Here is a 13,254-nt window from a genome sequence, read left to right as displayed (position 1 = left end):
TAGCGGCGGTTAATGGCGTCAGCGGCTGTTAACAGTGTCAACGTTAACGCACCTTAACGCCTGACGCTTTTCCATGATGACTGGCCAGAAAAAGACGTGCGTGACGTCGTGTTTACGTGACGCGGCACCGGAGTCCAGGCACCGTTCATCAGCTAGCACCGTTAGCTCCTTTAGCGGCGTTAGCGTGCCTACAGTCGAACTGGAGCGGTGTGTTTATGAAACGAAAATAGCAGCGCTACAAATAATCAGCGTACGTGTGCTAGCTCCGTTAGCTCCTTTAGCGGCGTTAGCGTGCCTACAGTCAAACTGGAGCGGTGTGTTTATGAAACGAAAATAGCAGAGCTAAAAATAACGAGCGTACCTGTGTACTGCGTATGTGTGCTAGCTCCGTTAGCTCCTTTAGCTGCGTTAGCGTGCCTACAGTCAAACTGGAGCGGTGTGTTTATGAAACGAAAACAGCAGCGCTACAAATAACCAGCGTACCTGTGTGCTGCGTATGTGTGCGCCTGTTTTTTTAAGTTTAGCGTTATTTTAGAGACTCGTTTTAACAATCGGGAGTCACGTAAACATGACCTCACGCACTTCTTTTTCCGGTCAGTCGTCATGGAAACTCGTTGTGCGTTAGCGTGCCCAGCACTCATAAATAAACATTAAAAAAAGTCAAAAATGGGGTGGGCGCAACCATAGAAGTTGTACGTACCGTTTTATTCATTAGTCATATCGGAGGATACCGATACTGTGCCGATAACATCATGCATCCCCGAGTTTAAATCAGGTGATTTAAGTGAGGCATAGTTGCTGCCGCCAAAATCTAATGGGATTTTCACACTTAACCATTTTTCGGGTTTAGAGCATGGTCAGAAAAAGAGAAAATATCGAGAGTACAGCACTTCTCTGCACACGAGGAGAGTGGCTAGACTGGTTAGAAATGCAAAAATGCCATCCTAATATTTGAATATTCTAAGCTCGACAGACACTGAAAGTAACGCAGGGTTCGAGATGAATTTAGACACCACAAATTGGAGCAGAACAATTTGTTATTATAGACGTAATCAACGATAGAACGTTCGCGTTGTAGCTTTAGCGAATAATTAACGTCCGTAATAGAGAAGCAAGGCAATTTAATTAATCACCCTTCATAATAAAAGGCACGCACAGCACGCAGGACCTCGATACAGATGGTCTACAGCGGCAGAAGACCACACAGAGTGCTACTTAATGAAGTTAATTAAGAGCTCCGTGTACCTATTAAAGTGGCCGGTGAGTGTATCTAAGAGGTGAGCAGACATCTGTAGCCGCTGCTCCTCCTCCTCAAGTTTGACGGATGATCCATTTTGTTTCGTAAACAACATACGTTCAGTATTTTCAACTTGTTCACCTCCTTTTTTCCTCCACTTGCACTGTATATAAAGGGCATAATGTAATCTTACATATTAAGTATTTATATTATACAGAGAGCCAATGTCACTGGCTCTGTTCACAGATGATACATGTAAATTATTACAGTATATAAACAGTATATATATATATATATGTATGTGGTCAAGTGAATTTCTGTTCGTTTGTTTGTTTCTTGGCTCTTTCTATGAGATAATTGTGTTAAAGGGCTAATCTGTGCATTAGTTTCAGTGTTAATACGACATGCGGGGAGAGTGTTATATACGGATGGCAACTTTACTTTCGTCGATATTATGTCACTGTAAGAAAAACAACAACCTTTGGAGAAGCTACCACTGTGTCCCCCTACTGGACGAGCGACGTCGTAACGTCCGTGTCGCTCGATGATGTGACGTCGCGCTCCGAAGGCAACTAATCTGTGCTCGCTGTGCGTCTGTGGAGTTCTGTGAAAGTGAGTCAGTGTGTTCTGGTGTGATCAATACAAATTTAGATTTTTTTTTTGTCTGAATGAACATTTGTTGTTGAATCTGATCCAATTTTTTTTTTAAATAAATTCTTAAAACCATTAAGATGGCGTGAATTTTTCCTCACAGGGAACAGATCTCACTATATTTGTATTTTAACAGTCTCTAAGGGGAAAAACCCATTAAAATGACTTATCGTTAAATCTCAACTGTTCAGAAATGATTAGTATATGTGAATATAATCACAAGTCAGGTCAACATCAACAGTCCTGCTGCATTCACGCAACACTCTGCAGAAAACACACCTTGAGTCATGATGCTAAAAATCGATAAATATCACCGACACATGTATTTGTGATGTTAATAAGGTCTTTTTAACCATCTGCTTTATTTAAAGTAAAGCCAGTTACACTCCCAAGATCTTAAAAAGCAACCATTCAGCTCTTTTTCACTCTCTGACCTGCCTGTATTATATTATATATATCACTTTAATTTAAGTCCTTCGTCACACAGTACCGTATGTACACTCTGTAAATTCTGGCAATGAGTCATAAAAACAGGAGAGAGTATTTCAACCAAATACAGAAAATGTGAAATAAAAACAAAACTGTTATATTACCGTTGATGTTTTATTATCTACGCGTTCTTAAATAGGAATTTATATTTCGTCTTAAAATTCAAATCCATCATTCACAGTCATAGCACTGAAACAAAAAAAAACAAAAACAAAAGTCTCTGAGTTATGTATAAGTTCGGGGGGGAATTAGCAGCAGTGGAAGAGTTATTAACAAAGAAGGGTTATTAGCACAGTAAAGGAGGAAGAGCAGTTTGAAGAGCAGTAGAGCAAATGAAGAATTTCAACGTTCTAGTTGAGTTAAGAGAGATTTCAGTGCAGTATGGGAAAACAAAAATCTTATTTTAGCTCAGTTTTCAGTAGAGTAATAGAACTCAAGATGCGCTCAAAACATCTATTAACAAGGAAAACTGTACAATAAGGAAAAAAGAAAAAAAGACTTAAAAATCTTGCTTCCATCTTGCGTAACTCGTTCGTCTATGAGCAGATTGCGGAGACGGTGAGTACAGTACAGTACAGAGCAGTACAGTGTGGTACTACCTCCTCTTCGCAGCCAGCCGGGTGCCTTTGCTGCTGCTGCTGCTGCTGCTCGCTTTGCTGGAGCCCTTGGATCCGGAGAAGAGCTTGGTCATGAGCTCGGAGACGTCGGGAAGCTCGGGGTTGGGGTTCAGCATGTTCATGGACTGCTCCATTTCCTGCGTGACATGGAAGTGGCCCATTAATTAAAGATGAAAAATCCTTCGCGTACATCATTTACACTGAAGTTTCATACAGTTACGACGCGAGTGGTATCCCCCTGAATTTTGATGTTACAAATGAACTTAAGTGTATGTTTGATAGAACACTATTGAGAAGTTTTACCTTCCTCATCTCCGGGTCGTTGGTGTTGACCACTTTGGGCAGCAGAACAATGATCAGCAGAGGCAGAACCATCATCATGACCTGTAGGAGCAGCATATACATGAGATTTAAGTGACAAGTAATGTAGTTGATTCATATTTAACCCTAGCATATAGACTATGCTTAGATATGTGAAGAATTCAATAAAGAAAGAAGCGTGGTAACAAGTTCTGATATGACAATAAAAAACTTCTAATATATAGAAATGAAAAACAGAGCTTCTGCACCAGCAGAATAAACTTCTTAACCCTAGTTTAATAACTTTGCTTATTGATTTTCTCACAACAGAAGATCTCAAGGTGACTTTCACAGCGTTAGGTTTTAAAAATGATTGTTTCCCTATCGCCTGTAAGATCACCTTCCACTTCCTCGCCCGCAGACTAAGCTGAATCTAAACCCATCTTGAGTGCTTGTCGCATAATCACTTGTCTTTACCATTGGGTTCATGAGGAAGTCTGTCCAGCCCCAGGTCTCCCTCTTCATGAAATAGCTTTGAGGGCCGCTGGCCTTGATTTGAAGAGGATATTGCTGCCGGATTACCTCTGAGGTCTTGATGTGGTTAACCAGGCGCGCCCTGTGAAGTGACACGGTTACTTTAGTGGGACACAGTTGCTTTAGGGCAGAAGCCAAAATGAATAAGCAGGGCTGACTCAGCATTAACAGTGGCGAGCGCTTTTGTTTTTTAGCTTCTTTAGCTTTTAATCTTACCTCATTTTGCCCTTGGATGTGATATCAACACGCACCGGTTCAAACCTATAACCTGGGGAGATGATTTCCACCACGTAAGACCCCGAAGGGACATCGTTCACAGCAAAACTTCCATCGGTTCTGTAACAATGTGACAATCAGACCATTTAGAGCTCACACAAGCTGCACGTGTTCATTTCATCCGAGCAAACTAAAGGGTTAGTAACCAAATCTCAAGTGTAGGCACACAGGCATGTTGTCATGATGTAACGTCCAGTAACGGTTACGCGCGTCGTCTCAGATAACACTAATGAACTCTCACTGGACACATTTAAAGGTTTGCCTGTTCTACTGCTTTTCAATGCAAATATTTAATCAGCCCCCCTGCTCAGGTTCAAAGAGAGCATTATAATGAGGGAGGATAAAAGAGACTCCGAATGTGGCGTAGTTGTTGTTGCCAGACGGGCTTGTCTAGCAACCTATTTCAAAAAACTCCAGATCTACTGGGATTTTCACACACAATCTTCATTAGGGATATAGAGAACGGTCTGAAAAAAAGAGTATCCAGTGAGTGGCAGTTATCTGGGTGAAAAATACCTTGTTAATATTGCCAGAGGAGAACAGATAAGTAGATTCAAAATGCCAGACTTTACATCCAATTTATTATTCATATTTTTAGATACTTCCAACTGCATATTCTATATGATCCGATTCAATACATAGTCAAAGGTCATAATTCAGCAACAACAACAAAACCTTACATGAAGAGTAGAATCAAGTTTTTTAGTCTGTGTAAAAACATGGTGCTTCAATAATATTTCAGGAAGTGGTCCTTTGAGATGCTGTTCAACTGCATTGGGGTATGTTGACAGGCGTCTCTATTATTTTGACTATTGTTATTATTTTGATATTATCGGCACAATATAGGTATTGGCAAATATTGGTTTTAAAATACATTATTGGACATCGGTAAGCAAGATCCGCAGATATGACTCATGACTAAAATAGTAGGCTGAAAAAGCTCCCACCTCCTTGACTTCATTGATTTTTTTCATTGCTGCTTATTTATTTCTGTTGTGACATATGTACGAAAAAATATTGTTATTGTTGATTTCTCTACAGAAGAAACTAAATGGTCTCTGTAGTGTATATAGACACACGTATAGTATCGGTTATCGACCAAACCACTGTCGACATATTGGATATCGTCAATAAGTCCAACATTGTGCTAGATAAACAATAGGTAACAATGGACTTGTTTAAGCTAATTGTAGCCGTTGGACAAAAGTAAATTTGAAAAGCTTAAACATAGGACATATGGGAAGCATAGCAGTACTCCAATACATGACCGAAACCGAGGTTAAACATCAACAACAGACACGTCCCTAACGACGGTTATTGTTTTGTTGACACTAACTTCCGCCGTTATAGTCCTGAATATTGCGATAAATACATTCGTTCCAGCTGAGACGAATGAAACCCACGACAATTCAACATAATTCATTAACAGTCGTATCTGTCGTTAGCTAACAACATTAGCAATTCAAAACACCCACTCGGGCTAGCTGGCGAAGCTAATGCTACCTAGCCTTGCTAACCAGCTAGCCAGTTAGCAGTTGAAGCCGTGGGCCGTTTCTTACCTTAAAAAGCCGATGTATTCTTCGCCTTCCACCGTGACTCTGGCCGTGGAGACCCAGTCCTGTGGTTTGACGCCGGGGACAATCGCCCTGCCCTCGATTTTGAAGCGATCTCCGTTCGCCTGTGCCTGTACACCTGCGCCAGGCCCCGTTTCCAAGTCGGCGAAACACCACGCCACGGCGAGCACAGCCTGCGCGTAGAGCCACAGCAGCGGTAACCGGTCACTGTGCAGCAACATCACTGTCTGTGTGCCTTTACAAAAATATATTAAAATAAGGTGTAACTATAGCCGTGTGTGCGTCGACATGTACTGATGATAGCGAGAGATTCAGGAGACGGAAGGAAGGAGCAGAGAGGAGTCGGCGCATCAGCTGTCTGCGCTGAAGATGACGTCACTAAACGAAAACAAAAACTTTATTGCTCAAGCGGTCAATGACACTCCTCTCCTACTGGCTCGTACCTTACAGAACATGCACTACGTTGTTTTCAACGTAAAACGTATCAACTTAATCATGTATTACTACATAATTATATACATTTGTCAAAAAAACACCTAGCATCTATAACGTTGAATGACTACCTTCTTCTATGCATTTTCTGCTAATTATATAGCATTGAAAAGCAATAAAGACACCGCCCTTGCCTGCCTTTGATCTGCACGTTGCTGTGGCAACTGTGGTAAGAAACTGAAGCAATAATACTAGTCAGCTTTCACATAGTGTTTCTGCACATTTTGTAGGTTTTTCATGAATATTATCATAGACTCTGCTCATTCCCATTTAAATTAACTTAATAAGTGTTTACTGACACCAGCTCCTAGTTGCTGTAACATTAAAATAAACACTTAAAAACGGTTTTAAAAATACCTTTTTCAGATGATGACATTGAGACACCTTGTTTAATGACAGTATATGATCCTCACAAATAATAATAAAGCTCTGGCAAAGAAAAGTCCACCTGTGACGCTAATGAGGAAAGTAGACAAACCTGTTCAGTGGCATAAAGTTTGCTTAAGGATAGCAATTATGTTGACTTAAATCAATTTGATATTGCACAATAGTCTTAACTTTCCCTTCTCAAGTTTACTTCCCCCACGAGGCTCAGCATCATATCACACCATCTGCACAGTTCTGATTTAACCAATTTATTAAAAGAAGATTAAAAGAATCATTTGTTTTTACAGTTTACAGTCAAATGTCATATGTAGAGGCAAAAATGAAAAAGAGCTCTAATAACTTAAGACTGAGACAGATTCAAGTTCCTGATTCCGAAGAACCCAGGCTCAAAAAAACAACAACAACAACAACAAAACGGAGCGGAGCATTCGTTACACGTCCACAAGTGCATTATTGTTCCACGGGCAAAGAGAGGTGTCGTGAGAAACAAAGAGCTTGGCACTTCATAGAGCGACGTTACACCGAGTGTCATGGAGGTCCACTTAATCTGCCCCCTTCACAAAGACGGTCCGACTTCAATGTGAAGCAGTCATTTGCCGTTTCTCTTCTTCTTTTCGCAGAAAGGCTCTCAGAGCCTTCCGTAAGAGTCTCCAGCTCTCACTGAGGGAGTCGTCTGAATTGTCAAGTTCAGTCCCAGTAAGAGGTTTGCGTTTGACGTGAACCAGTCCATTTCTCTGGCGTTTGTCGATAATCAGTTGGAAACACAGCCATGATGTGGCAGTAGTGGTTGTATCCTCTGAGGGGAGGCGGGGAGGCGACACAGGCGAGTGTCAGGGCAGCTGCGACAGATAAGCCTCAATGGCCTGCAACATGAATCAAAGATAACATTAGTTGTTGTTACAGCCGGTGACACATCCTGTGTGCTTCAAAAATAATCTGGTTTTTAGATGTTAGCACAATGAAGAGACATCCACAGGGCCATCAAAACACATTTTTCAAGATTAGTCCGTTTAACGCAAGATGAATCACTTCTACACAGAAACCTATGTATTGGTAATGTAATTCGGTCATGAACAAGATCGTGATGAGGGCTGCAACAAAAGATAATTTTAGCAGACGATGAATCTGTTGATAATTTTTTCGATTATGCGAAACGTCAGAAAATTAGCGCTGGGCACGAACGCACATTAAGGCATGACGCATTTTCCATGACGACTGGCTGGAAAAGGACGTGCATGACGTTATGTTTACGTGCCGTAGCACCGGAGTCCAGGCACCGTTTACCAGTTAGCTCCGTCAGCTCCTTTAGAGCCGTTAGCTCATCTACAGTGAAACTGGAGCGGTCTGTTTATTAAAGGAAAAGAGCAGCACTAATAAATATAAAAATAACCAGCGTACCAGTGTACTGCGTATGTGTGCCTCTGTTTTTAAAGTTTAGCGTTACTTTAGAGACTCACTCAACAGTCTGGAGTTGGAATGTGTGTTAGCGTTGACGCCGTTAACGCGCCCAGCACTACAGAAAATATTGATCACAGTTCCCCAAAACTCAAAAAATTATTATTTCTCTCAAAGGAAAATGTCTTTTTTGGCACACAAACCACAATTACTCAGTCTTAATGATTTTGTTGTTATATGGAGCAAAGAAACCTGAGAATATCCACATTTCAGAAGCTGAAAAGTCAGAGAATTTCATGGTAAATATGAACCAGAATGTATAGATGGAAACACATGACTAATCTCATGATGAAGCTGCAGCTTTTTAAAGAAAGGGAGTGGCTGTCTGTGTCCACCCAACATCAACACAGAGCAGAAAAGCAAACAGCAGCAGGAGCAGCTGTAAAGTCTGGTTAAACAGTTGTGTGATAAGTCTCTAACGTCACAACATTCATTTTTTTTTTTTTTTTTTAAAGGTGGTGCAGATTCAATAGTTTTTAGTTTGTTTTGTCAGTTAATAACAGACCTTTTATGAGCCTTACAAAAGAAATATTGGCCATTCAAATTTTTTGAGAATTTCTGAAAGAGATTATGAAATGTTTTTATAACTCTTCAGCTTTTAGAAATCTTTCATGGCCACCGACTCATTAAATTAAAAATTTGAATCATTTTTTCATAACAATCGCATCCTTTTCACCTTTGCCAGCTCTCCCGTGGATCCTGGAACCAGACATATTCGGGCTCCTTCCTTCCACAAGTCCTTGAGCCGCTGCCTCATGACTTCAACATTCCTGCAATAAACACAGACAACAGCGAAAATAAACTCAGCACAAGTGCAAAGTAAACTCACAGGCAACAAGCAACATGAAAAATCTAATTATCAATCAAATCAAATTATATACACGAGCAGCATGTAATGCAAATTCAAGGCAACACCATGTTCAAATGGCCGTTTGCATACCAGATACGAAAGTTAGCACGTTTAGCTGTAGCGAAATAAATACTAAAGGCTTGTTATTGAGGCAGATAGCACGGCTAATTAACAAGTTAACACCAACTAGTTTCAAACTAGCTAAAGTAAACACGAGAGTGTCTCCATCTCTTGTGTGTGTTTGACAGGCAAATGGACAGTAGCTTTTGTCACTTTCCCTGTGTGTATGCATGATTCAACACACACACCAACAAATATCTACATGTTTACATAAAACACCGCTTGTGGATTTTTCTGTTGGTAGAAGCTGAAGCTCGACTGTTGTTGTGCAAGTTTTGCTTCCGTGGATGGAACGATTCCATTTCATTTGTAAACTAGAAGCACTCGGAGAGCGCAGACCTCCGCCAAGGCAGCTCAGCCCGCAAACAAAATAGCGATAAACCTTCTTGGCAGAGGTAAAAAAATTCACATTTATCAGATTACTTGATAAAAACATAGCCAAATGCGAATCAGTATATGTATATAGAATTCAGGCTGCATTGCAAGCACAGCTCTATAAGTCACTGACAAAACAAAATAGTTTGCCAACAGCTGCAATTACCCCGTCAAGTCTTGTCACGACGAGGACTATTAGGTTTAATTTCCTATATGTAAGAAGACGACTCACCTGTCTTCTGAATAACTGTCCTGCAGTCTTTTCTCATTCTTTGAAAGTTCTGGCCACCATTTCCTGATGACGGACTGAACCCAGTGTAAACCCGCCACTATGTGTCTGTAAAAGCAGCCAATGAGACACAGGTTACTTAACAGCATAATAACACATGTGCAGATTAAGTTAAAGATTATTTTTTTGTTGACGTATGGTTGTAAGAGAATCCACCACTGATACAAGACGTTTCATAACTTCTGTTCATTTTTAAAACAGTGACATTCCATCTTTAAGACTAAAGGTCCAGTGTGTAAACTTCATATTCATTTTGTCATCAGTGTACAATCACCTGATTGTATGATTTATTGTTTGTCATTACCCCAGAATAAGCCTCTTAAATTTATATTAGAAGCTTGGGTCAGCTACAGAGGAAGCCATTTTGGATCAACAGTCCAGATTGGACAAATAAAAACCCTCTCAAAAGCTATCTTGCTTCATTTTACACACTGTACCTTTAAAACATCAAACTGCTTTAATCTCAGTACTTACTGATGTCATGTCAGAGAGAGAAACGTGTGGATCATTAAAAAATTATAAGCGCTTCCGTTGTGCCACTTACTCTTCGTATTTACTGGCAAGAATCACTTTGATTTGGGGCATGAGGTCAACACAGCAGCCAAGTGACAAACACGGCGCTTCGGTTTGAAGACTGATGCGACACCAAACACACACACACACAAAAAGATGGAAAAACAAAGAAAAACAGAAAAGCGTCTTTTAAAAGGTTAAAAAACAGCAGCAACGGCAAACACAATCCACACAAGCTGACGAGAAGTTACAGAAATGAGGAAACAAACTGTAACTTAAACACATAGGCAGGTTTTAAATGGATAAATAGATTTCAATGCATTTGCTCATCTATACTTATCTATTAAATACGAATATCTAAAAGGTAGATACAGACATGATATAGAAAGACTTTGTGAAGTCCCTTAAACTGAATGTTTAAATTAAACAATAATTCAAAATATCATAGTCAGATGACACTCACTTGTTTGTTAAGACAGGTAAGCAGTCGAGCAGCACGCCTGTGTCTTGAATCCTGGGGAAACACGTTTAAAAAAGCAGTGTGATCACAACATTTTACTTGTGAAATACCCATTTGCAAAATGCACCGTTATATCATCACACGTCACTTACCATACTAGGTAGGCCACAAATTCGCTGGCATTTCGTTTCCATAGCGTAAGGGCAACTTTGAGTCGTAGATGTCTTCCAAAAAGAACGTGAGTCATGGCTTCATGGTCCTTCGATAGCTGTGCAGAACAAACAACGCATATTTTGATAACATGTAGACGAACCAAACAACAAACAAACAAAACAGTTTAAACCCTCACCTCAGTGAAGTCACCATACTTGGAGCTGGCCCCTGCCATCTTGGAGGCCTTTGCAGAGTTCACAGGGAGCCCACAGTTGTCATTGTAGTGAATGCCCCGCACGTCATCGGAGCACGTCAGCTCATTTTCTTTGTTGGCCATGCCGGGGTCACGGGCACGGCCCACATCGGACGATCTGCGGTGCAGCTTCGAGCCCGCCGGCCCCTGTGAACAACCTTTCCTCTTGCAAGATGACAATCGCTTCGCTGCGCCCGGACTGCGTACTTCGTAATGCACTTGAAATCTGCCGGGGGGGGGGGGGAGGGAGATCGAGATTGGACCCGATGCAAAGAGGTCGCGTTTTGGAGAACAGTAAAATGCAAATGTCCACAGACACGGTGAGAATGGTTTGGCCAAGGTGTCTTAATGGTCTTATCAGTACATTTCCATGCAGTTAAGTTACAGTTAAAACTTGCCGTGTTTTTGATGCCGTCATCTTATGTGTTGGCGTTATTTTCGGGTATGAGCTGTGGCCGGCTCCAGTCCAACAAAACGTATACATACATGCAGTAGTAGTTGCATTATCTGGGTCTTTTAGTCTTTTGTCGACTTTGAGACATTCAATTTGGTATAGTTTCAGTCAGGCTAACATGTTTCCATGCACTCAATTTTAGTCCGACTAACACATAATTTGATTATTTCTAATTCAAATGTCATGTAAATGTACCGACTGTCATGAGAGAATGTGAGGGATGATCTGTGGGACACAGAGGCCCAATCCCAACCACCCACCATCCAATCCCCACCCCTTAAATAGTGCGTCTGTATCGATAAAGAACACACAAGACGTGTCTTTCTGCTTTGTCAAGTGCAAACTTTGCAGTCCAATATAGAAGTTGAGGTATTGGAACACGAAAATCCACATGTCTATACACTTAACACATTCAAAGGTATGTTGAATGTATCTCATACCTCATTCTCCTCGTAATGAGGTATACATATTAAGTGTTCACATGGACGGTAGGGGGAAAAAAAGAAAAGAAAAACGTGCATTTATACAGAAAAATGCCAGTGGGAACTCCCCGAGTACTAATGTCTTTGATCTGTGCCCGATCCGCTTATCACAGCAACCCACGTACAGTTAAAAGGCATTACTTTGCCACAGAATAAACAATACTAGAAACAGTTGAGAAAATATATAGTTGAAGAAGAAAAAAGCAGTGTCAGGTATTTGATATGAATTGCTGACAGATGTAGAAGTGAGACAGCGGCAAAAAGGTGGAAGATGACCAACTGTTGTAGTTGAAAATGCTGACTCAGCATTCCCAACTGACAAAACAACTTATACTCGGTGCCATGTACAGCTGCGAGCGGGTACGACTTCATCTGTAGTGGTTAAGTTAAGTGGTGGGTCGGGGTTGTGGTTTGGGATTAGGCCAGGTCATGAGTGAGTGGTCATAATGGTCGTAAAGAACCCCCCAAGATGCAGAATCAAAGACTCACCTTTCTTTATCTAAATCGTCCTTATTTATATTATCCACCTAAAACAAAAGGATATGGGATGAGGCCACTACTACAAACTCTACTACTACAACAACACACCACTGAACTGTGTCCAGTATTTAAAGACACAACAGGACTTATTTACTCAGACAATAATTCATGGGCTTCATAATCTTCGTACCTGCTTCATGTTCTTTTCAGCAGACGGATGCCAGCAGGATCACAGAAAGCCATTGGGTTTATTCCTGTGCAGCCTGAAGACTCCCAGTTCCCAGACGTGCTTAGCAGCTGCCATAATAAGGGACACTGTTGGACAAACAAACGTGGACAAACCTTGGGCAAAACATCACACTTTTTAAGACGTGCAACAGGTCACACTGGTCTCTGTCCGTGGCCTACAAAGGCACAGAATGAGTCCCTGTGAGCAGCAGGTGATAACAGCTGCACCACAGTTGGTAACATGGGGGTAAAAGACAAGCTATAATCTAGATAAACAAAACAGAAACGCTGCATTTACGTTAAGAAGGCGTTGGCTGCTGCGGGGCAAGCAGGGTTAGCTACCTGAGCTGCAGGAAGAGCTATTACGCTGAACACTGCGCGCGGATTAAAATGTAAATGAGACAGTCGAGGTTTGGAGGAGCGTGACACTGCACTTCGTCACGTCTTTACATGCTCGTATTGACACACTTAGCTGTTAGCCTTTAGCTCAACTATCAAGGATACACGAGGAAGCTAACTAGCTGGGCCGCTAAGTGGAAGCTAGCTAATTAGCCTCCCCCCACACCAACTCTATAAGCATATGGC

At 41.2% G+C, this 13,254-nt stretch overlaps 2 protein-coding genes across 2 annotated transcripts; both read right to left on the bottom strand.

Moving 5' to 3' along the window:
• Positions 1-2,246: 2,246 nt before the first annotated feature.
• Positions 2,247-5,990, bottom strand: emc7b (ER membrane protein complex subunit 7b). Its single transcript, XM_083898249.1, has 5 exons — positions 5,664-5,990; positions 4,045-4,164; positions 3,772-3,910; positions 3,298-3,378; positions 2,247-3,131 (listed from the first exon to the last, which is right to left on the bottom strand). Exons 1-5 carry the CDS (start codon positions 5,897-5,899, stop codon positions 2,973-2,975), a joined length of 735 nt encoding a protein of 244 aa, XP_083754375.1. The 5' UTR covers positions 5,900-5,990; the 3' UTR covers positions 2,247-2,972.
• Positions 5,991-6,954: 964 nt separating this feature from the next.
• Positions 6,955-12,761, bottom strand: katnbl1 (katanin p80 subunit B-like 1). The gene is made up of 9 exons (XM_083898843.1): positions 12,632-12,761; positions 12,451-12,488; positions 10,969-11,251; positions 10,772-10,887; positions 10,623-10,673; positions 10,191-10,280; positions 9,590-9,694; positions 8,689-8,782; positions 6,955-7,420 (listed from the first exon to the last, which is right to left on the bottom strand). Exons 1-9 carry the CDS (start codon positions 12,638-12,640, stop codon positions 7,388-7,390), a joined length of 819 nt encoding a protein of 272 aa, XP_083754969.1. The 5' UTR covers positions 12,641-12,761; the 3' UTR covers positions 6,955-7,387.
• Positions 12,762-13,254: the final 493 nt, after the last annotated feature.

Source organism: Microchirus variegatus (assembly GCF_963457635.1).
Source record: "Microchirus variegatus genome assembly, chromosome: 12".
Lineage (NCBI taxonomy): Eukaryota > Metazoa > Chordata > Actinopteri > Pleuronectiformes > Soleidae > Microchirus > Microchirus variegatus.
The sequence above is the reverse complement of the archived record's forward strand: the minus strand, read 5'-3'. Positions and strand labels throughout refer to the sequence as shown.

What these genes read in the sequence shown, in the direction of transcription:
- katnbl1 (XM_083898843.1), bottom strand. An exon ending in GACGATTTAGATAAAGAAAG is followed by an intron (nt 11,252 to 12,450) that starts GTGAGTCTTTGA and finishes CCCCCCCGGCAG; the next exon opens with ATTTCAAGTGCATTACGAAG. An exon ending in CTTGCCAGTAAATACGAAGA is followed by an intron (nt 9,695 to 10,190) that starts GTAAGTGGCACA and finishes CTGCTTTTACAG; the next exon opens with ACACATAGTGGCGGGTTTAC.
- emc7b (XM_083898249.1), bottom strand. Translation starts at nt 5,899, where the DNA reads ATGTTGCTGCACAGTGACCGGTTACCGCTGCTGTGGCTCTACGCGCAG. An exon ending in ACTTCCTCATGAACCCAATG is followed by an intron (nt 3,379 to 3,771) that starts GTAAAGACAAGT and finishes CTGCTCCTACAG; the next exon opens with GTCATGATGATGGTTCTGCC. An exon ending in ACGACCCGGAGATGAGGAAG is followed by an intron (nt 3,132 to 3,297) that starts GTAAAACTTCTC and finishes CATGTCACGCAG; the next exon opens with GAAATGGAGCAGTCCATGAA.